This window comes from Anabrus simplex, chromosome 1 (assembly GCF_040414725.1).
Source record: "Anabrus simplex isolate iqAnaSimp1 chromosome 1, ASM4041472v1, whole genome shotgun sequence".
NCBI classification, from domain to species: Eukaryota; Metazoa; Arthropoda; class Insecta; order Orthoptera; family Tettigoniidae; genus Anabrus; species Anabrus simplex.
The window spans coordinates 440,218,404-440,243,908 of record NC_090265.1 but is presented as its reverse complement, the minus strand read 5'-3'; the positions used below and the strand labels follow the sequence as shown (position 1 = coordinate 440,243,908).

General features: G+C 39.3%; 1 protein-coding gene across 6 annotated transcripts in view; it reads right to left on the bottom strand.

Annotated features, from left to right (window-relative positions):
- The window catches only part of LOC136856920 (ankyrin-3), a 221,714-nt gene that overhangs the window by 39,969 nt on the left and 156,240 nt on the right, over positions 1-25,505 (bottom strand). For all 6 annotated transcript variants that reach the window (XM_067135174.2, XM_067135175.2, XM_067135177.2 and 3 more), the window contains one exon: positions 11,623-11,843. In XM_067135174.2, the coding sequence (XP_066991275.1) occupies positions 11,623-11,843 (221 nt within the window). The remainder of the gene's footprint in view (positions 1-11,622; positions 11,844-25,505) is intronic.

Here is a 25,505-nt window from a genome sequence, read left to right as displayed (position 1 = left end):
ATCTCTCGAGGGATAAAATGTAAATATTTAGGTGAATGGATCACTGAAAATTGTAATGAAAAGAAATCTATTGAATGGCGGCTCCAGAAAATGGAGACTGCATTTCAGTTAACAAAAAATACTTCCAACAAAAAAGTTTCTCTTGCAACAGTATAATTCAAATTAAAAAAGTATCCATCTATTCAATAATCATTTATTAAATGATGCCAGTTATAAAAACATTAAAAATCAAATGGAACTAGTTTCAACCGCCTAGAGGCCAGCTTCAGCCATAGTGAACAAAACTGACAAGACATTAGCACAAAAACATATACATAAATTTGAATATTAGAAAGCCAAGTCTAAAAATGTAATGAGAACTTGCAGGATGAAGTCTACTTCGTCCTGGTTTGTGGTTTGCAATTAAACCCAATATGCACTATTATAAAATGACATGTGAGATAAAATTCAGTTTCACAGTCTATGCTTGTAGTTTGTATTTGATGAATCATCCATTAGAGACGTCGTGTCAAGAATTGCATGATGTGTGGCACTTATTCATTATGCGTGCCTGGCTGAAGTAAGTTAAAAACAACAAGGTTGATCCTCAGCTGTGGGATATCATAAATATTAGTGGATCACATGTACTCAAGTGATATTTTATTTGTCAATAACGATCAAACTGAGACAAACAGATTTCTGTAAGAAAACAAGAAAGCATTTTTTTCGCTAGTGGCTTTACGCTGCACCGACACAGATAGGTCTTATGGCGACGATGGGATAGGAAAGGCCTAGGAGTTGGAAGGAAGCAGCCGTGGTCTTAATTAAAGTACAGACCCAGCATTTGCCTGATGTGAAAATGGGAAACCACGGAAAACCATCTTCAGGGCTGCCGACAGTGGGATTCGAACCCACTATGTCCTGGATGCAAGCTCACAGCCACGCGCCCCTAACCACACGGCCAACTTGCCCGGTAAAAGGAGAAATAAAAGCGGGGGTTAACTAAATCTGAACATGCAATTGAAAAGGATGTACGTAATATAGTGTTACATGAGAATCACTCCCCATGCTGATCAGTCCAAAATATGGTATCACACCCATGTGGGAAACCACAATGACATGAACAGAACAGATATGAGGAATGGGAAGGAGGAGATAAAGGTAGGGGTGAGGCATAGTTACAGCTAAGGCAGAGCTGATGGGTGCGGAAGTATGGGAGGTTGTTGAACGGATAATGAGGGAGTGTTAAGAGGGTTGGTGTTACAATTTTTTATCAGATTTTCGTTTTTCGTACATCGGAATAATTATATCAAAGAAAATGTTTGATTTCTCAGAGATCTCAATGAGATTAAAATTGAGATTTGGATATTCCTCTAAATTAATTAAACAATTTTTAGTGATGTTAAGTAGGGTACCTTTTTCAGCTACTTTAATAATTTTCAAATCTTTCCCAATATTTGTGAATTTGTGGTTCAACTCCAACATATGTTGGCCCATGGCAGAACATGATGATGCTTGTAGTTTTAAGGGGCCTAACATCGAAGGTCATCGGCCCAGATTGCAGAACATCTACTGTATTTTATTGCGTTAACACTTTCAACACTATGCCCGTACGGGATACGGGCGCGCTGCTTTCCTGCTTCTGGACGGTGCCCTTTATTGATACGGGCATGATTTTATCGTGTGTTTATATCCAGCTGCACGTATCACATACGGTTTCCGTCCCTCGGTTGGAGGTAATAATTCATCTAGTGACCACTAGAATGCAGCAGTTATCGGGAATTTCGAAATAGGGTATTTTCTCCTTGCCGTGACGTCTACCGAAGCACTCGGTGTGCCGTGTGCTGCGCGTGCCAAATCTGTCAGCTGTGTTACTGTGTAAACATGTCTTCACGCCGGCTCAATGATAGTGATATTTTGGATATTTTATCGGGAGAAGCTGGTTCAGAGATGGATGAAAGTGATGACGACCCTGCTTACAAAACGGATAACGTATCAAGCGATAGTTCAGGTAAGATTTTTATTTAATACGTCACTTTAGAACGTAAGTGTTTAGCTGTATTATTTTACTCCGAATACAAACGATAGAAATACTTCGCCTACAGAAATTTGGGTTTATTTTTCCCATTTAGACAAAGAGACACAGGCTGATGATTCACCTGTGCCAGAAACATCTACTAGCTCATCTGAACCTGATGATGAATGGTCAGAAACAGATGACCAACCACAGCTAACTGTCTTCCAGTCGGCATCTGGTTCTACTCAGTTTTGCGCAGGGAGTGACGAAATGGATTGTTTCAGTAATTTTTTTAGTGACGATGTGATCAAAAATATAAAAACAGGAACTAACAGATATGCAGGTACGACAATTGCAGCAATGAAATGTCAAGGCAAACTGAAGGAAAATTCCATGTGGCACCGGTGGTCTGCAGTAAAACTTCATGAAATTTATTGGTTTTTTGCAACAATTTTGCATATGTGTGTGGTGAAGCTACCCAAATTTAGTGATTGTTGGTCTACTGATCCCTTTTATCAGACAGGATTTGCCAGTCGATTGTTGAGTCGTGATAGATTTTCCGGAATGTTATTTATGTTGCACCTAAATGACAATGCCACCTTCATCAAGAAGGGGGAACCTAATCATGACCCACTACATAAACTCAGGCCTTTCTTTGATTTCTTTGTGCACAAATGCATTGCCAGTTTTCAGCCGTATGAGAACCTAACAATAGATGAGGCTATATGTCCCTTCCGTGGTCAAGTAGGGTTTAGGGTTTATATGAAGGATAAGCCCAATAAGTACGGTATGAAAATGTATGTACTTTGAGATGCGGCAAGAGGCTACGTACTGAATTGTGAAATATATACGGGATCCGCAGGGAACGTTGACAACAGCATTCAGGCTCTTGTAGATAGATTATGCTTACAGTTTTTCAGTAAGGGCCACTGTATTTATATGGACAGGTACTATACTAGCCCCTTTCAAAGTAATAAACTTCATTGTTAGGTTCCGTATTGAGTTAAGACTATGCTTAAAGTAAATACAAAATTTTAATAATCCACCTTGTCAATACTAAAAATCATTTGATGTTTTACAAAAACATTACAATGATATTAATAGGTACTAGTTTCGGTCCACTGTGGACCATCATCAGCCTAGCCAAATTACAACAGTAAAAGACATAGTGATAAAATAAAGTAAAATAATGTGGAGAAATGAGAGAAGATCTAGAAGGATGGGATGGTGGTGGAATGACAGACAAAAGTGAAAAACCGTATATGCGAATTATGATTAACAGAAGTATTCACATTGACAAGTAAAATCTTTGTGAAGTCACGTAAAAACTCGTGATGAGATAGTCTTTGGTTGACAGTTATTCCTGTGTTGCACAATTAAAATTTATAACTAGAAAGTTCTAGATGTGAGTTCCACTTTAGCTTAGAGGGAAGAGTTGTCTGATGAGACCAGCACAAGATTAAAAGTTGACAAAGTTGGACATGTTCTATGGTGGAATGAAAAGCTTGCTGTGTTAAACAGAAGTAGTCTCAGTTCAACTGAAATTTTAATTGTGCAACACAGGAGTAACTGTCAACCAAAGACTATCTCATCAAGAGTTTGTATGTGACTTCACAAAGATTTTACTTGTCAATGTGAATACTTCTGTTACTTTTATCATAATTCGCATATACGGTTTTTCATTTTTGTCTGTCATTCCACCACCATCCCATCCTTCTAGATCCTGTCTCATTTCTCCACATTATTTTACTTTATTTTATCACTATGTCTTTTACTGTTGTAATTTGGCTAGGCTGATGATGGTCCACAGTGGACCGAAACTAGTACCTACTAATATCATTGCAATGTTTTTGTAAAACATCAAATGATTTTTAGTATTGAGAAGGTGGAATATTAAAATTTTGTATTTACTTTAAGCATACTAGCCCCTCCCTACTGAATATGATGTGGCAAAAGAAAACCCTGGCTGTTGGAACTGTCATGAAAAACAGGAAGGGTTTACCACCAATGTTCAAGACAAAGAAATTGAAGAAGGAAGAGATGATATTTTTGAGGAAAGGGCTCCTTCTTGCTGTGAAGTGGAAGAGCAAGCGGGATGTTTTATGCCTTTCAACAAAACATAAGGCTTCCACTACACTTGTTTCTGGTAGATCGAAGGGTGGTATCGTACAGAAACTAAAGCCTGACGTAATCATCGATTACAATATAAATAAAACTGGTGTTGATAGAGCAGATCAACTGAACAGTTATTACCCACTAGCACGGAAGACAATGAAATGGTGGAAAAAGCTCTTCTTCCATTTGTTCCGTATGTCTGTTGTGAATGGTTTCATTCTATATAAAGAGATCTCAAAATCAAAGATATCTCTTGTGGATTACATGAGAGTGATCAGTTCGCAGTTAGCAGCTAAAGAAGGAGGAGAAATCTCAAGGCTGGAACCTACTCCCACCCCCAGTGTTGACAGGACTTTTTCTCGCCATTTTCCAGAAAAGGTTCCTCCAACGAACAATAAAGAGAATGCTACTTGTTATTGCAAGGTATGCTCAGACAGGGGCAAGAAGGAAAGTGGTAAGCGCGTCAGAAAAGAGAGTGGATGGTGGTGCAAGGAGTGCAAAAGAGGACTGTGTATAGTCCAATGTTTTCAGGACTACCATACTGGGACCTTTCCCCATCATCTCCCATGGCTCATGGGACCATGTGACAACACTCGTGTATCCCTACCGGGTCATGAACACATGGGACCACGCTCCACAGAAAAGCGACAGTCAAGGAACCTTTTCTGCCTGGTGACAATGCCGAAAATGCCCCACGTTGGGCGCCATATGGGACCTTTCGCATCGTCTCCCATGGCTCATGGGACCATGTGACAACACTCGTGCATCCCTACCGGGTCATGAACACATGGGACCACGCTCCACAGAAAAGCGACAGTCAAGGGACCTTTTCTGCCTGGTGACAATGCCGCCTCATCGGGAATTTAATAATTAATCCACTCACATGAGGCGACAAATGCCCTTTACAGCATAGCGAGGTCTTCTGCTACTCTCCCATTCTAAAAATGTGAGTACAAGCCTCTCGAGGGCGTGGTGCGTTCACGGCTACGAACTAGAATCATCTTACAACTAACTTATAGGCATAAAATGAACGGAAGAGGTCAGGATGTTAATATCGGCGAAGATAGACACGAATAAGATTTTCTAAACATTTAATTAACTCTCGTTGAACATATTTACAATTTACAACCTTATTTATCAAATTTAAATTACATACATTTATTTCAAATCACAGCAACGGGCAATCAGGTCCGTGCTGTCACTCAAGTGAACCTTAGATCCACATCTTCATACGAGTCTTTATGTGGTCTACTAACATTACGCTGCTGTATTTAATACCAGAACAAATCACATATTCAAATTAAGCACTTGAGTGTTACATCATTTACTTCCATACAACTCTGATAAAATTGAGTTGCCGTCCTAAAGTCTTCATCGTTTAAATTGGTTTCGATGGTTTTTTTTTTGCTATTTTTGCTTTACGTTGCACCGACACAGATAGGTCGTATGGCGACGATGGGAGAGAAAAGGCCTAGGAAGTGGAAGGAAGCGGCCGAGGCCTTCATTAAGGTACAGCCCCAGCATTTGCCTGGTGTGAAAATGGGAAACCACGGAAAACCATCTTCAGGGCTGCCGACAATGGGGCTCGAACCCACTATCTTCCGATTACTAGACACTGTATATAGGATAATATCTTTTGTTTATTTCCACCTATTCAATACATTACAAGAAGTTGGCATTTACTTTAAAACATTGGCGATGTGGTTGCAACAGGATGGAGCTCCACAACATTCGACTTTGCCCGTTCGTAACCATCTGAATGAGGAACTGTCAGGGAAATGGATAGGACGAGGGGGCCCTGTTTTTTGGCCCGCCAGATCACTGGATTTAACACTGTTAGACTTCTTGTGGGGACATCTGAAGGATGTCGTTTACACTCAAGTGCCAGAAAACACGGACCAGCTCCGACAACTCATTACAGAAGCCTGCCGAGCAATTTCACCTGGAATGCTTCAGCGTGCAAGACAATCTATTGGACACCGGGCCCGAATATCCATAAACTAAAACGGTCATCACATCAAGCATTTGCTGCGATAAAACATTATCACTGCAGTTGCGTTCCTATTATTTCTGGTCTGTACGTTTCCGGCCTGCTAACTAATCGGCCCTTCTTAGGGCCACAAACACATTCATTCACACACAATTTGCATGAGAGCAGGTATTGAACTTACACTGCGTGCGGTACATATTAAACAAATATTTCAAACATTTGTAATCTTCGCCGTGGACTCTATCCTCCCAGCTGGCATGCAAGCCCGATCCACCATGCCTTTACCAACTACACTATGGTTATGTACGGTACCCTAAGCAGCTTATAGCAAGTATTATGTTTACTGCGGTCACAATATCAATTTAGTGTTTCGCCGGCATGTCAGGTTCATATGACCTAGAAGGCACACGCATGTCTTCCAGTGTTTAATATGAGTATAACGTCACAGTGTTTGAGTGAAGCTATTAAAATTAGGAAACATGCACTATTGGAGTCTGGACAATCCTCACTGGGTGCAACAGGCCCATCAAGTACGCTGGGGAGTACAGGTTTGGTGTGGAATCTTGGGAGATCGCCTGATTGGACCTTATTTCTTTGAGGGCCATTAGATGGGCCTCCTCTACGTGCACTTTCTGTGTCAGGAACTCCCACTGTTGCTGGAGGATGTGCCCTTGCACAATCATTTGGTGATGTGGTTGCAACAGGATGAAGCTCCACCACAAGGAAATGCCAGGGAAATGGATAGGATGACCGTTTTGGTTTATGCACTTGAGTGTAAACAACGTTCTTCAAATGTTCTCACAAGAAGAAGTCTAACAGTGTTAAATCTGGTGATTCCTCACAAAACAAATTTGGTCATGTCTTTCTTCATGTTCCCAACTACATTCTATAAATGCATAGTGGGATGGGGATTGGACTATTATGACAGTAACATAGCCTGTTTACATAACACAGGGCTCTATTGCCACTAGATGTTCGGGAGGGGTCAATCAGTTGAAAGGTACAAGTGCCTCAATTCACAGTGTGTTCAAAGGTTGATCTGTCTGGAGTGTAGTGTTTACAAGTTATGAGTGATTTTGTGGGCCAAGGCAAGCAATGGGGGAAGCAGTTGTCATTGAATGAAGTAACTTACGAAGTGCACCCTGACATGGGGCACCAGAGGAAAACCACTACAGGGCAGGATCATTTTGTGCATCTACAAACTCTCCAAATCTACCAAGTTAAGCACTAGAATACAAGTAGACCTACAGCAGGCTTCTAGAATAGGAGTTAGTGACCAAACAGTCCGAAAAGGGATTCTAGAGACCAATTTAATATCCATACGACCCACTCCAGTACCTGCACTGGACAGACATCATCGTGGCATGGGACTGCAGTTTGCTGGAGATCATCTGCACTTGCAACTAAGAAACTGGCATCCTGTGCTGCTCTCAAATGAATCCCGTTTCATGTTATATTGTTCAGATAGTCATATGTGAGTCTGGAGAAGAGCTGGGGAGCGATTTCATACGACAGCGGTACAACCTACTGTTGCTTATGGAGACGGATCGGTTATAGGGTGGGCGGGCATATGACGTGACACAAAAATGGATCTCCTAATCATTTGGACTGGATCGTTAACTGTTCAACAGTACATTGAAAAGATCGTAGTGCCACATGTGATTCCTCATGTGAAGTTAACTCGGAGCAAATGCAGTATTCATGCATGATAATGCTAGAGTGAATTATGTCAACATAGTTTGGAGATTCCTGCAAAAGCACCGCATGCAATGAATGGAGTGGCCATTCAGAAGTCCTGACTTGAATCCAATTGAACAAAACATCTTGGACCAACTGAGCAACACATCTAAGCGAGAAATCTACCAGCCCAAACACTACAACCATTGAAGATGCCCTTTTGGAAAAGTGAGGACGTCTGTTTCAACTGAATGTGCGGTGTCTTGTGAGAAGCATGAGAAGGCATTGTGAAGCTGGTGATTGTGGTGGTGGTGATTACTGTTTTAAGAGGAAGTACAACTGGGCAACCATCCTCTGTTGTAAAGTCGTTATTTATGCAAGGGGTGGCAATACTTCTAATTAAGATGCTCAATTACCACATAGCCATTTTGGTGTACGACCAGGGACTACCGGTATTTGTTTATGACATGTTGCGCAATGAAGTCATGTAGTGAGTGTTCAAAGAACACTTTTCATTTCAATTCTTAATTGTTGCGAAGAAGAAGGTTTCTATTTGCTTTTAATTTTTCTTTTATTGTTAACTACTCTTTTATTCTACTGACTATGTGTTTATCTATTTCTATGTATTTTTAATTTGAATTAAATATATGATTTTACTTCTATGTCAGTGCCTTATTCAATTTATTACATTTCACTCTTTTTAATTTTAGAGGAAAATAATGCACTGTGAATTAGATCTACTGATTACTTTAAATTCATAATATTTTTCCTCGTCATTATCATTTTTCTAATCTTACTCAGTGGGTTAATTATAAATTTTAATCCATTTGGTCTCATCTTGTACCATCAAGGGCTGATGACCTAGATGTAAGCCTGCTTTAAACAACAAGCAGCATCATCATCATTAAACTATGGAATTAATTGGCAAAAGAATGCAGAACGATGTCAACTTTGTTTTTTTATTCTTGCTACTTTTTTTTTTTTTTTTTTTTGGCTAGTGGTTTTACGTCGCACCGACACAGATAGGTCTTATGGCGACGATGGGATAGGAAAGGCCTAGGAGTTGGAAGGAAGCGGCCGTGGCCTTAATTAAGGTACAGCCCCAGCATTTGCCAGTAAATACATTTTGTTTAGGAGACCTAACTAAAGTCAAAATGAGGTACTCCATAACCCCTTATTTTACATTATTCAAAAGTACACTATTAAATTACGAAATGAAACATTTGTAACTTCATTCTTCAATCTACTGCCGCATAAGAAAAGCACTGAAAAATCCAGGCAAGACATTTTACACTTTCTATTACACATTCAAAACACCAAATTACACCTGCCAACAAAACTGTGACTCACTCGTTAAAAAATCTCAGAATTTATTCTGCACTTCAAAAGTTTCCTCCTTGATGTGGTAGCTCTTGAAACAATGTCTTCGTAGTGTAAGTGTTCAGCCCCTCTATATCTATAACAACATTACGCAAAATAGAAACAGGCTTAACTATCACTTCCATTGTTTTGAATTTTTTACAACAACTAAGAGCTGCCAGCAGCATGAGTGCGGGAATGCTGCAGAGTAAAAGCTCCATGGCGAGCAGCCTGGCTATAGCCAGCAGCGAGATGCTAGTGCGAGCATCCATGTGCCAGCAGCAAAGCTGCAGCATAAACACATCCCTATTCCTGTTTGCCTTACGTTATTGGTACCAACGTGGAAAATTATTGCATAGTTTGCAAACCTTTCACCACACTGGGGTTGAGAGCTGGGTTGTTTTTACAATGCAAATCTGTCTCATCACCTGCAAAAAATATCTGTAAAAATTTTGATTTTGATTTGTACTTTAATTGTCAGCATGAAAATCCCATGACAAATGATTTGAGCGCTCAACAGTGTCATTTGGAAAGCTGAGTTATACTTTTTGGTGTTGTCAAGGAACTCTCTGGAGTGGGGATGAGAACCAGTGAGACGACTGTATAGAGGCTCAAGGATTTTCTCCAACTCTATTTTCCCGTTAAGACAGTAGGTTCGAGGAGGCTCATTATGCCACTTAACTACTGCCATTCTGTCAATTACAACAGTTGGGTCAGTCTCACAAGCCGCCTTGCGGATGTAGTGCAAACCTGAATCTTTCTTAACTCTCCAAAGTGAAGATGTCAAATTTTCAAAACTCCTCTTCGAGGTTCATAACCATTCCTGGAACTCAAAGTCTTTCTCCACTCATTTTCACCATCTAGCCTTTAATACTTTTTAACCTTTTCTCCTTCCTCGTCAGTTCATCCTCTTCTTACTCTGCACCATTAAATTCTCCATTTTCAACTCTCGCTTTCAGCTTCATTATTCTCTTCTTACTCTGCAGCTTTAAATTCTCCATTCTTTCCTCTCTTTCCTCTTTACTATCATTCTCTATTCTCTTTGTATTTTCCTTTCTTAAATTTTTGAATCTCCTCTTTCTTACCTGTTCAGTCTCAATCTCAACTCTCTCTTTAGTCCTTCAATCTCGACTCCCTTTCTGCTTGTGTTTCACTTTCAGTTCTCATTTTGTTCCTCCTCCTCAAGTCCTTGAGTCTCTTTTCTCATCCACAGTACTATATAAACTATGAATAAATTCAACTAATGGTACTGAATGCAAATCAGAGACCTAAGGTACAGTGTCAGAAAAATTCAAACGAACACCATATTGTTATTATCTCTTTAGTACATGCCAAAAACACTATACAACTAATGGAAAAATCCAAATCCAAAGAAGAAACAAGTAAAAGTGAAGGTATTAGACATAATGCTAGTGTGTCACCATACATACAGAACAATGAGGGTCCTGAATAAGCATGGCCAATCACTCCGCACTGGAACGGAACTTAAATCAGTGATATCGCTTTTAGGTATTAAACTCAAATTCAACCCCTTAAGGGTTGTTATTGAAAGTTATATATAAGCTACTTATGTCTTTTAAGAATCTGATGATACATAAACACCTCAAATTTCAGCCTTTTATCTCAATGGGAACTGAAATCTGTGATTACAGCTTTAAGGGTTAAATCCCTACTCCACCCCCTCAGGGGGTTGTTATTCAAATTTATACAGATATGGTTCTTCACAGAAACTTATAAATAAACATAGTTATAGAGATATCAACTTCCATTGATTTATCATCCTTTACTTCCATTTATCCTCCTACATATCTCAAAAATTTCCCTAAACACTTGGGGTTTGATGTTAAAAATGAATTTGGACTTGCAGGAAACTTTTACACCCACAAAACCTACAGGTCATTGCTTAAGTAAAAAAAAAAAGATCTGATGGGGTGAAAAAAAAAAAAAAAAAAGAAAAGAAAAAAAAAAAATAATAATAATAATAATAATAATAATAATAATAATAATATTGGTTTTACGTCCCACTAACTACTTTTACGGTTTTTGGAAATGCTAAGATGCCAAAATTTTGACCTGCAGGAGATCTTTAAAATGCCAGTAAATCTACCAACATAAGGCTATTTGATCACCTTCAAATACCACCGGACTGAACCAGGATTGAACCTGCCAATCTAGGCTCAGAAGGCCAGCATTCTACCATATGAGCTAAAATGCTTACACTTACCTCAATTACCTCATTCACTCACGTCTATTTTCATTTTTATACCTTTACACATAGATTGCTAATATATCAACTTCCATTTATTAGTATAGGTACGTAACACACAATACTGTAGCTGAAAGGAAATCTGAAAAGTACAAGGATAGTCGTTTAAAACTGGAAGCTACAATGGAGCATAACAGAAACAGGCATCTGTAAGTAGAAGGAGAAAAAAAGGAGAGTTAACAATAAGAAACAACAAAAGGAACTGAAAGCAGGATTTACCCAATGAGTAGCTCAAGAAACTTGATATGATGTAGTGCTGCTTGATGGATGGGGTAATACTCATCATAGCACTGGTTCACTTCATCAGACCGCTCAGATACCAGATATTTCACACAGTTCCATGCCCCACGTTCACATGCTATGTGAAGTAATGGTCGCCTCTGCTGCCAAGGTAACCAATGATCTTCCCCTTGTTGAGTCAACTGTTCCAAGATATCAACCTGAAAAATTATCACTAATACATCATGATACAGAAAGAAATTATTTGAGAATATTTTTGAAACAAGACAAGGGACCAGGAGACACTGTAAAAATATAATGTTTTTCACTGTTATGAAATTTCATAACAGCTGTGAGATGAACTAGTCACACATGAGCTAGTTTTTCCACTCTCAAATTAAAATGCTGGTATATGATGTTATAGTGGCTCTAAAACTCTCACATACTCAGTTACAACTTTATACCACAGAACAAATTTCAAATTTTTGCTGCTCACAGAAATGAAAATATATAATTTCAGTTAACTGGCATGCTCTGATTTGTAACCTGAAATCTGTTTTTCTCTATCACCCAACAGTTCCTCCTTGAGGACATACAGAAATTCTCAAAATTTGCAGTTTCTTTGTATATTCATACTTAATTTTAAGAAATGTTCTTGCTAAAACGTTGCTGGAATCACTCAATTAATCTGAATCAAATCAAACATAATTTTAAAAAATCAAAATAAGCTTACAATATAGTAAAATATTGGAAATACAGCAAAATTCCCCACTTAAAAAAAAAAAAATCCTGAATGACTTTCACCAATAATGTGGCTCCGAAACATCCATGATAAGTTGCTAGCAGTAATCAGCAAGCATGTTGGGTACTGATTTGCCTTTGTGTCCCCTTTCTATTTCTAACAGTTCTGAGGAAACCTTTCTCCACGCTCATCAATGATGTCATTGAAGTACAATGGAAAGAAATCCAAGTGTGACTGCAGAAAATAACTCTTAAGGGACAAATTACATCCCATTAATTTTTTAGCCCTCAATAAGTCTTCCACCAAATCTCTGTAATTGTACGCTCTGTTGTTCCCCAGAAGATTCACACATACCTATTTAAAGGCAAGCCACACCATTCTCTCAACTGAAATGACAGTTGCTTCATGTAGAGCTTTGTCCAGGAGATCTCGTATTTGTAGGCCTCTAAATATGCCTTCCTTTAGTTTTGCCTCGCTCAATCTTTGAAATTACTCTTAAGTATTGTAATGACTTTCTGATTTTGTTTACTGCCTTCACAAAGTGCTTCAATAACCTCAGTTTTACATGATATGATGCTAAAATGACTTTGGCTGCATGAACAAGTGGTAGGTTTTTCATGTTTTTTCCCCTACATTTTCTCTTAATGGCCACTCCCTAATTTTATAACAATTTCACATGTCCCAACTATCCCACTCACAGAGGGAACAGGAACATTTTTTTTTTAACTTTCTCTCCATTCCTCGTACATACCAATGACTTTTAAATCTGCAAAAATTTGCCAACAATGTTTTGCATAGTTCAGAGACTTAAGAATAATTCATTTATTTATCATAAGTCTGTACAGAGTTCTCCTCCATTTTCACAGACACTATACATAGGTGTACATAAGAATAATTCTCTCACTGTCATACATCTCTTTCATATTAATAGAGTAGGCAACTGGAACAGATGGATGTACATTCCTGGTATGCAGAAGCGTGGCCTAAGCTGAATTTCAACATCTCTATAAAGAGATGCTATTATTATATCTTCCCAATGCAACCATGAGCCTATTAATATCATTACAGTAAACCAACTGCTAATTTTCTGTATATTATAACAACAAAATATGGCTGTTTTCTGTAAGATGATATCCTTGAACCATGCTGCAAAATTTTCCATCACTGAAGTCAAGATGATAGAATCTTAGATTGTGTTTTTGTTAAATTTAAATTCTCACAAGGTCATTTAATTCAGCTTGTGATGTCAAATTAGATTTTTGAGATTCAATAAAGTCAGTATCAGAGAGGGATGGTCGATGACTAGGAAGGAAACTGGAGTCATGAGATGTAGTTTCTTCCTCCAAAGTCCATTGTTCAGGGTGATAAGGAATTTATAAAGAATCGTTGGGTTTAACAGGTCGTGTAGCTGATAGAAAATTTGGATACACAACTGCATGCTTATTTTTCGAGGCCAGATACACTGACCATACAGAAATAATATATATAATATCAAATGGTAGATTATTTAGCCTAGTACCTTAATCATCATCATCATCATCATCATCATCATCATCATCATCATCATCATCATTGTCACAGAACCCCTCCAGCGTGCTGGGTAGGGTGGTGTTGAATAAGCCTTTACCATCATTGTCTGTCCAGAAATGCCTTCTCTCTCACCAGTGACTCCCAGTCCCCTCCTCTTCTTTCCACATCGTCTCTCAGTTGGTGTTAGTTCTAAGCATGCATGTGGTGTTCTTGTGCCAGGCATTTGCTTTACATGTCCATACCATGTTAGTCTCAAAGTCCTTAGCTTCTCCTCTATCGAGCCTACTTAGAGTTCCATTCTGATGTCATCATTCCTCACATGGTCCTTGCGTGGTATTTGGAGGTTAGTTCGTAGGAACTTCATTTCACATGCTTGCAATTTACTAACTTCTCTTTCTCTCTCTTTTGGTGTAAATGTTTCTAGATTGTATGTGAGAATGGGCACAAAGTATGACTTATACAGAGTCATCTTAGTTCTCATGGGCACTTTGTTATCCGAAAGTAGATGTCTTACGAGGTTGTAGAAGTTGGAACTGCTAGACACTCTGTTTACTATTTCTTTATCTGCAGTACCCCTGCTGGATATCATACTCCTGAGGTATTTAAATACCTGTATACATTGAAAAATTTTACCTTCAAGCTTTATATGGCAGCCAGTATCTTTCCTTCTCATTTATGCAGCTTAGTTTGTACCTCTACCTCTGTCTCTCCCCAGATGGCTACATACCGGGCGAGTTGGCTGTGCAGTTAGGGGTGCGTAGCTGTAAGTTTGCATTCGGGAGATAGTGGGTTCGAACCCCACTGTCAGCAGCCCTGAAAACAGTTTTCCATGGTTTCCCATTTTCAGACTAAGCAAATGCTGGGGAGGTACCTTAGATAAGGCCATGGCCGCTTCCTTCCCACTCCTAGGCCTTTCATATCCCATCGTCATCGTAAGACCTATCCATGTCGGTGTGATATAAAACAAATTGTAAAAAGGAAAGAAAAAAGTTAAAAGAAAAGATGGCTACATCGTCAGCAAACATCAATGTGTGCAGTTCTCCATCTTGTTCTCTTTTCAGGTTGTTAAGAATACTGCCCATGACTGTAATGAATAGTAATGGTGAGAGTGCGCTCCCTTGTTGAACACCCTGTGTGGTATTAAACCATTCGGAATAGCCAGCCCCAACACGCACACAGCTGCTACAGTTCTGGTACAGCATCTAGATTTTGCCTATGAGATTTTGAGGCACTCCCAGTTCTCTGAGGCACTTCCATATGACTGTAGTTATCTTTCTAGGTCTAACAATACTACAATTAGGTCTTTCCCTCTCTCCCAGTGCTGTTCCATTAACGTCCTTAGGGTGAAGATCAGGTCTGTTGTTCTTCTATTGGTTCTAAATCCATGCTGTTCTTCTTTCTTGCAGTCTGGTTTCAATAACCTTTTCCATTATTTTCAGACCATTGGAGAGAAGTGTGATACCACTATAATTGACACACTTTCTTCTGCATCCTTGTTTAAATTAGGGCATAATAATACCTTTTGTCCAGTCCTCTGGAGCCCAATTTTCACACCATATTGTTCTCAAAGTTCTGTACAGCCACTGCACTCCAGGTATGCCTGCTGCTTTGATCATGTCAGCAGTAACTTCATCAATCCCAGCTGACTTACTCCTTTTCATCTTTCATCTTTTTTATTTTTTTTTATTTTTAGAGCACTTTCCACCTCAGACCAACAGCCTTTCTTTGACTTCTTCAGTAGTTTCTACCTCATTCACAAGTGTATCAAAACAGGTTCTCATTTCATTTATAATTTCTTGTTCGCTCCTGACTACATTTCCATTTACTGTTTCTAGTGCTGTGATGTCCTTTTTGTCAGATCTCTTGCTTTTAACCAGGCTGTACAGCATCTTCATGTTTCCTTTACTATCTTCCTGTAGTTTTTGGGTAAATTCACTCCAGCACTTCTCGTTCTCTTCTCTCACAATCCTTTTTACTTCAAACTTCCTATTTCGGTAATCTTGGTTTAGCTTTTATATTTTCTCATCTCTCAGTTGACTGTTGTCATTATTTCTAGCTCTTTCAATATATCTCACTTTCTTGGCATTATTCTGTTTTGCTATTGCCTCTTTTACTCTGTCATTCCACCAGGTCATCCTTTTATTTATTACTTTCCTGCTTGTTCTTCCCCACACTTCTTCTGCACTACTGATTATACTAGTTTTAAATTTATTCCATTTCACATCACTATTGTTGGACTCTGACATTGGTAAATTGCTTCTGATCATTTCGTGGGACTTCTGTTTACAGTCCTCTTCTTTTAGCTTTCAGTCTTAGTCCTTGGTATCCTCTTCCTGGTTGTTGTCTTATGCACTTGGATTTCTGTCAGGTCAGCCACCAGCAGCTTATGGTCGCTATCAAGATATTCACTAGGAATAACTTTCACATCTCGCACTTGTTCTCCACACCTTAGGTCAGTTATCATGTAATGTATTACCGACTTCTATCTACCATCCCAGCTGTACCATGTTATTTTATAACTTTCTTTCTTCTGGAACCATGTGTTCTTTATCAGCAAGTAGAAGTTCTCCTTCCATGTTCCTTGTCCCATATCCGAAAGGCCCCATAATCCCTTCATATCCAGTTGTATCTACTCCTACCTGGGCATGAAGGTCACCCATTATTAATAGGGTCTCCTCATTATACTGTCCTCTAGTTATTGGAGAAAGTTCAGCTTTTCTTCTTCACTACAACTCTGGTGGGAGGCATAGACTTGCACAACTGTTAGATATTCTCCTTTCAAACACACCTTCACTTTAATAATCCTCTCATTAATGAAAGTAGCATCAGAAATGCAGTCAATGTCCATATCAAGAACAAAGCCAACTCCATTTCTTGCTTTTATCTTATTTCCACACCAGTACAGTTTGTATCCCTCATTCAGTAGTTTTGTTTTGTGTTGCATCCCTTCCACTCTGACTCACTTAGACCCAAGATGTTAATGTGTCTACACTTCATCATATGTTATTTCATTCCATTTTTCATTCAGTGTTTATATGTTCAAGGTAGCAACTCTGAGGCTGGACTTTCTATTATTTTCTCTCCTTTTGGTGTTTTTTCTTATACTGTTTGAATGAGCTTTGAACTCTTTTGAGTCACCATTATTTCCAAAAGTACTCGAAGTTTGGTCTTCAGTTGAGTTATTTTTTTGTTCTAAGGCTCGTTCTTTGATGGAAAGCAATATGCAAAGTACTCTTGTATTCTGTGGGTTCACAAACATGGTAACATACAATTTATGTCTGAAGAATTCAGTGTTGTGTAGTAATTATAATTAACATTTTTGTCTAATTTTGTCAATTCTTTCTGGTTGATCTTGCATCTGAGCTAGTGGAGATACATATCTCCCCAAGCATACTGTCACTGCATGTGCTTCAAAGGAGGCTTTCAATGATGCCTCCTTGGCATCTCGCCAGCATCTCGGAGAGATGTGGTAATCCAACAAATGAGCCCATTGCCACACTGGGGCAAAACACTGGTAATTTCATGACTAGAAAAGTAATATATCTTGAAAATGTACAAAATGATTTACAGTAAATCGTTGTTCTAAGACCCATGCATTGTAGGAATTCGATTAAGATCCCAGTACTGAATGTATATGAAACCAAAACTGCACTTATACATTTACATTACCTTTAACTCATATAAACTGACAGAAAAAAAATATCCAAACACCAAGAAGGGGTTGTGCTAGATTAACGAAAGTTGGTAGGCGTGTTTATATATCTGAAAGATTACGTTGATTTAAATTTCCCGCAAATCGCATTAGTGTGGAACTTCTAGTGGTCCTGCGATGTTGCACATCAGGTTTGCTTTAAATACAGGCTGTGCAAGAGAGTTAGTTACCTGTGAGATTGGGCGGAGTGACTGCTAGTGGAACAAGAATGCCTTTACGACGACGAAGAGACCAGCATCAACAGCTCACTGTGGTTGATCGAGGCCGTATAATAGGGCTACATGAAGGTGGATTTTCCTTCTGTGCTATTGCACAATGATTTGGCAGGAATGTTTCCACTGTGCATGCGTGCTGGCAGCAGTGGTCATGAGGGGGTACGTTCGCAAGAAGACCGGTCTATGGATGTCCCTGCGGCACCACAGAGAGGGAGGACCGCCGTATTCGGCGTATGGCTGTGGCACAGCGGACTGCGTCTGCAGCAGCAATTCGAACGGCAGTTGGCACCAGTGATGCAAAAAACTGTTTGAAACTGGTTACTTGAAGGACAACTCCGAGCCAGACGCCCCGTGGCGTGCATTCCAGTTACCCCAAACCACTGCAGTCTGTGACTTCAGTGGTGTCAAGAGAGAGCACATTGGAGGATGGAGTGAAGGTCCGTTGTGTTTTCCGATGAAAGCCGGTTCTGTCTTGGTGCCATATTGGTTAGAAGGCGGCCAGGTGAGGGCCTGCATTCCACCTGTCTGCGGCATCGACACACTGGACCCACACCGGGAGTTTTGGTCCGGGGAGCAATTTCCTATGACAGCAGGAGCACTCTCATGGTTATCTCATGCACCCTAACTGCAGATGTGTACGTCCGTCTGATGATTCGACCTGTTGTGCTGCCATTCATAAACAGCATTCCCGGGGGTGTTTTCCAACAGGATAATGCATGCCTCCATGCCACTGCTGTAACCCAATGTGCTCTACAGAGTGTCGACATGTTGCCTTGGCCTGCTCGATCCCCCGATCTGTCCCCAATTGAGCACATATAGGACATCATTGGACGACAACACTAGCGTCATGCTACATGTTAATGAACTACGTCGCTTGACAGAAATCTAAATCAAGAATGTTTCATATGATTTGATACCATATAACAGCTTTCCATCCAGTATATATTGAAGAGATATAATAATTACTTTCAACATTAGTAAATTTTTGTTACCGCAACTTGCCTTGAATTATTGCAGCTCATTTCAAATGACTTACAAAGCAATGCAATAGACTTCAGAAAATAAGCTTCACCATGGTGCATGCTTTATCACCAGAAACCAAGATAATGGGTAAACTGTTAGTCCTATCAGAAAAATGCAATCAAGCAACATTTCCTACAAAATTGTTCATATGTATCATCTTTGTAAATCTAAAAGTTTGGCAGATAATTATGCTTTTAAGTAAAAGAGTATTTGGAGCGTACAACCTAGAGTGCTCACAATTCATGTGTGGATTGCTTTTTGTATCCATTAGTGATGCAAGTCCAACAATCGTTATAATTTTCCATCCACTGAGAAAAACGCTGATAAGGTGGAAGGCAGAGGACAATAAAAGAAAATGTGGAGCAAGCCAAATGAAATGTATGCCCGGGACCCAGAAAAAAGAGAATACACTGCCTAATATGTTAGAAGTACAAGTAATGTTCCCATGCTATGGAAACTGAGACACTAATTGATGTATAGGCTGAGGAGAGAGATGAAACATGAGTGGCTAATCAGGGGTAAGGGAGGAATAGAGGGACGGATGGATCAACCGAACAATGTTGTATTTATGCCATCCTACACATAACCTAACTCTTATAAAACCTTCAATTATTATGTTTAACATATTTTAATTATCTTTTATCAAATGTTAAGTACAACTATATTCTGTAAATATGTATTGTACATTTGTATAACCTCAAAATCTGTGTAGTCAAAAACTGTAGAAAAACTCTGTAATATTCATATATTGGGTATAATCCATTATCATTCTGATACATATGGAGATTTCTGGAAACTTACAGTAATGATTTATTATCCAGATACATGCAGAAACATTAGGAATGTTATAGACTTGTCCATATGCAATTATAAACCGTAATTGAACATTTGAGTTTGATCTACTCCAATCGAGAGGCCAGTCGAATGATTGTTCATTTTATGTTTGGATGTGTTCCATTTAGAGTGCTGCAAGAACATTTCCAGAAGTCAATATTCCTGGACTGTTTGTCGAACAGTATATATATCGAGCTGACAGGCCGGGAGGTCGGCCGGTCGGTCAGAGAGACAGTGCAATAAGAGAATGTAGAGTGTGGGTTAGAGCAATAGTAACAGTGAGCTGAGGAATTGGTTGATATCTGTACTTTTCAAAATCGACTTGAGTGAAAGAGTAGTCAGTCTTGCCTTGTGATGGCAAAGTGAATAATCAGTATGTGAACTGTTGATCTTTTTAGAATTGACTGTGTGATGGTGAAGAGTAAAACCAGTGTGAGAACTTGTTGATATCTGTACTTGACAGAATCGAACGTGAATTACTTCATTGTGTTTCCATTAATATGTAGTGTAGTGTTGTGTATTTGTGTATAACTGTGTTGTTAAGGATTAGACGTAGCGACAATAAAGTGGTTTTATGCAAGTGAGCATATCTCATGTGATATTTATTTACACCAAAATAAAATCGCATTTGTAACAAAAACTGTATGCTTGTTGATGGGCAGAGAGCACGGCATTAAAATAATACATTATTTTAAATATCTTAGCACCAATTTGTGAGTAGACACCAGATTAACCCAAGAAATTAACAACAGGGTTCAAGTGTCTGCAAACTTCTGTAATTTCATACGGTCTCCCATATAGACTAAGAACAAATGCGCAGTGTTTGTACTTTGTGCTATAGCAGTTGTCTCAGCCAAACTTACGTCCTGTGCGACCGCCCTGCTTTAAGCATGTATACGATCTAATATAAAATCTTACCTTATAAAAGATGATAGAAGTGTCATCCTTCCTGGGTTATACACACATCGTATCTGGTAATCACATTCTGGCTGATACAATACAATGGATTTATTTTGTCTGGCAAGATTAAGGCCATTAGGCCCTCTCTTCCATCTAACCAGAAAATACAGTATCTACATGTGCAAAATTAAAATAAATACACTTACAATCAAAACATCTTTTAACTATTAAACAATACAATATTTTGATTTTTTTTAAAAGGAAAAAAATAGGAGAATGATGATGATGATGAAGATGATTATTTACACAATTATGACATGATTAGCTAATTTCTATTGACCTTGGTAATAACAGTAAGATTATATAAAGTCTATAGTTTGAGGAAGGCTAAAACTACAATATTTCCATAACATTACTTAGTAGGTAGCAGTGACAAAGTTGCCTAAAACTAGCAGGTGTGGCTCCTCTGACAGAGACGGGTAGTATATTCAATTGTTGTGCCGAAGAAATAACAAATGAGTTTGTCTATTGTGTGGTGTGGTGAGGAGGAATGGATAAGAGTGTTGTATCAGATTTTGACCGTGTTCCGAAACGGTGATTGGATGAGAGGTGGTGAAATTGACTGTACAAGTAGGGAGGCGAGCATGAGGAGAGTATTCGATGAAGAAGGCATAACGCATGAAGATAACGGCGCTGTTTGAGTTTTAGCCAACCGAGTTCATCGTAGGCAGGTGTAACATGGTCAAAGTAACGTAGGTCACATATACAGATGTTTTGCGTGTGCTGTAGTTTGTTGTTAAGAGTAGCAGTCAGGTCGTTGTACACGGTGTCACAGTAGTGGAAATGTGGTAATACCAGAGTGCAAATGAGGCGTTCTTTTACTCGAGAAAATATGTAGCGGAATCTTCTAAGTGAGTTAAGTGTCGCAAATACTTTCCTGGAAATGCTGGTAACCTGCTGCTTCCAAGAAAGATGTTCGTCTATCATAACACCGAGATCTTTGACAGATTCACTGTAATCAATGGGTGAATTTTGTAGGTAGAGTTTTGGTAAAGTGAAGTTGCCTATGGTTTTTGAACAAAGCCAAAGATGTAAAATTATTATAGCTTGAGATTTTACATTATTTAATCTAAGTCGATGCATATCAGTCCAGTTACAGATTTCTTGTAAGTCTCTATTGAAATTTTTAATTTCATCGGTTAGTCTTTCCGGTTCACAGTACAAGTATAATTGTATATCGTCAGCATACATGTGGTGTCTGCAGTTGTTTACCGATGACGTAATATCATTGATATAGAAAGAAAATGGCAGCGGTCCTAGGACAGACCCCTGTGGAACACCAACCTCTACGGATCGCCAGAATGAATATTCATTATTGTTATTTCTTACACACTGCAGACGACCGCGGAGGTATGAATTCATCCACTGAAGACTGTTTGTCGAGAACTGGAGTTTGCATAGTTTGGAAAGTAGTATGTCTATGTCAACTGAGTCAAAAGGTTTAGAGAAGTCAAGAAGAGCTAGGATGGTAACTTGTCCTTTGTCCATCGCATTGCGAATGTCATCTGTAACCTTAAGTAGTGGAGTACTAGTGCTAAGGTTACGTCGAAAACCACACTGGTGTTCGTCAAGAATATCGTATGTTCGCAAGTAGTTGGAGACTTGTTGGTGTACAATGAATTCTAGGGCTTTTGAAAGGACCGATAATATGCTCACAGTTCTATAGTCGGTTAAGTCTTCAGGCGGTGATTTTTTAGAGAGCGGGATGACAACGGCAGATTTCCATAAGGAGGGATACGCACCAGTCATTAGTGAATGATTAAAGATGTGAGTTATAGTAGGTAAAATTATGTCAATTATTGTCTTAATAAGTTCCATTTCAATGTTGTCTATCCCTTTGGACTTTGATTTTATTCTTGTTTAATTTGCAAGGGTGTCACATGGGAAAAGTAGAATTTTTCTCTGTCATTGGTATGTCCGGGAGTGGTAAAATATGTATTGAGGGAGTCCAGGGATATGTCAATAGGATGATCGTCTCTTTGTTTACCTATTCCCATGTGTCTTAATTCTTTCCAACCCATAGCAGGTCTTTTAGCAGGGTATGTGCATGTCTAATTCTAGCGTTGTGTACTGCCTGCAATGTTTTATTTCGTAGCCATTTAAATGCATCAAAATTGTCTTGTGTCGGTTGTCGCTTAAACTTTCTATGTGCGGCATCTCGTCTTGCTATTAACTCCTTTAGCTCCAGGTTTAGCCAAGGTGCTGCGGCTCGTGTTACCCATACTGTTCTCGGCGGGGTGTGTCGATCATAGAGCGCTGTCAGATATTCCTTAAATATGTTTACTTTAATGCCAATGTCGTCAACTGTCAGTATATGATGCTATGGAACATTTAGTGTGTCTTCAGTGAACATACTGTAGTCAATTTTAGAGAGATCTCTGAATGTAATAGTCCCTGGTTTTGTCTTTTGGGTCTTTAAGGAGTAGGATATGTATAGTAGGTCATGAGCTGAAATTCCTGGTACAGATGTTGTAGTACTTTGTACTTTGTATTCTTGACAATCATTAAGTCGATTGTCGTGTGTGACATGACGGTGTGGTGAATAGTGAGTGTTTGCAAAATGCTCACATCGCAAGACGTAGTCATGCTTATAAGCTGCCGACATTCGGCATTGTTGTTTCCGGTGTCTGTGTTAAAGTCGCCCATGACAATTACATGTTCATATTGCGGGAGTACGCGTAACAATGCGTTCTCTACGTGCTCCAAATGTCCAATAGCAGGTGGCTTGTACACCACACAGACAGCACATTTCTGATGGGCTATGATTATTTTCAAGAGCAGGAACTCGGGTCATCTATTGTATTCGCTATCTGAACATGCAATTATCCTAGGCATTAAACTGGTTTTGACTATCACAGCCACGCCTCCTCCCCTCTTTCCTGCTCTGTCGTTCCAAAGTAAACAGTAGTCAGGTATGTTGAAAGTCTTCGAAGGGATCAAATCATGAAGCTAGGTTTCAGTGACAAGGCAAACATCAAATACATCCGGGACAAGTTCTTTAAGTTTGTGGAAATGGGTAGACAATGAATGTACATTTAGATGAGCATTATGGAGACATTTAGGGAAAGAGAAACTTTAGCTTGGAGCAGGTCTCTAGTTAAGAGAGAAGAAAGGGGGCTAATTCCAGGAGGGGTCAGTGGACAGTTGTCACAAGGTCGTGTTCTGTTTGTGGAGTGTGGAGGGGTGAGTGAGACCTTGAAAGGGATTGTGGCTGGGAAGGAATGTCTGGTACTGTCAGAGGAGAGTGACCCATTAGTTCTTGTAGCCACCTTATGAAAATTTAATAATTATGTGCATGAAATAATCTAACTACAGTGAGCTAATCTAATTAAATGACACCAAGGTGGTATTTAAATAAAATGAAATACAGTAAATAGAGATCAGAACAGTCAAGTGAATTGTCCGTTTAGTTGCTATCTCTATCCTCCGGTAAGTCACACAGCCGGTTAATACACACTTTGCCCCCATCGGGTCTCTTAATGATGATATCACCGTCTGCAGTCCAACAGTTGCTTACATGGAAACGGTGAATGGCGGCCTTCAGTATGGAGAGTCTAGCAGATGTGAGATCTTCACGGATGGTAACATGAGTGCCCTTCAGTCTCCTTTTGTTACGGAATACTTCTTGTCATGTACGATAGGAAGTAAACTTGACAACGATAGGCCAAGTTTTCCCTATTAATTTAGGCCCAACACGGTGACTTCTCAATATCATTGATATTTATATGCACGCCTATATCTCTGAAGATGTTTACGGCAAGTTCGTCAGTATTTTCTTGTGAGCTCTCCTGCACTCCAAAGATTCTAAGGTTCTTTCTCCTACTATATTGTTAGAGAGTTGCTTCTAGCTTCGAATTCTGACCTAAGTGCCTGGATTTCCTTGTCCCGACACTCAAGTTTGTTCTTCAAATCCGCTACAAGTTCAGCATCGAACTAGGGAGATTTCTCTAGTTCCTTTACGACAACTGTGGTCACTCGCTCCGATATTGCCTCTATAATTCTGTCCAGAAACTTACCTGAACTAAGAGTCTCATTCAGGATTCTCGAGATGGTCTCTTCCACGATGTTGACACTACCGTTTGCTTCCTTGCTGTTGCGCTTGTTGCTCCTGGTCATCTTGTTTCACAATGGAATATTTTAATGAACTGATAAAAATATGGTCACGACAGGAGACACTTTCACTTTAAATACTTTCAGACTATGTTTGCACACTTTAACACAACGTTTGATATATATTACTAGGAAATAACACCTGCTAATTCACTTTGACTGAGGATGATACGAGTGAGTTCTGTCACTGTAATGTTTCCGATTTCATTTGAAATGTTTTCTTTAAGTTCCTCCAATGTGTGAGGATTTGTATTATATACTCTGTCTTTCAGTTTACCCTACAAGTAAAAAACACACAATGTCAGATCTGGAGAACGAGGGGGAAATAGACCAGCGCTGATCACTGTGTCTTCAAACATTTCTGAGATTGTAATGTTATTGGATTTACATCCCACTAACTAAATTTTTACGGTTTTTGGAGACGCCGAAGTACCGGAATTTTGCTCCACAGGAGTTCTTTAAGGTGTCAGTAAATCCACCAACCCGAAGCTGATGTATTTGAGCAGCTTCAAATACCACTGGACTGAGCCAGGATTGAACCTGCCAAGTTGGGGGTCAGAAGGCCAGCACCTCAACCGTCTGAGCCACTCAGCCCGGCCTTCTGATATTGTAAGAAAGGAATCTTCTGCTGTACGTGCAAGGGCTGAATCTTGAAATCACCCAAGTGATTTTTCTTCTTCCGTTGAATGATGGAAGAACAGTGTCAAACTGTCATCTTGGTACCTCTCTGCATTTACTGTCGTCAAAAAAAAGGCCC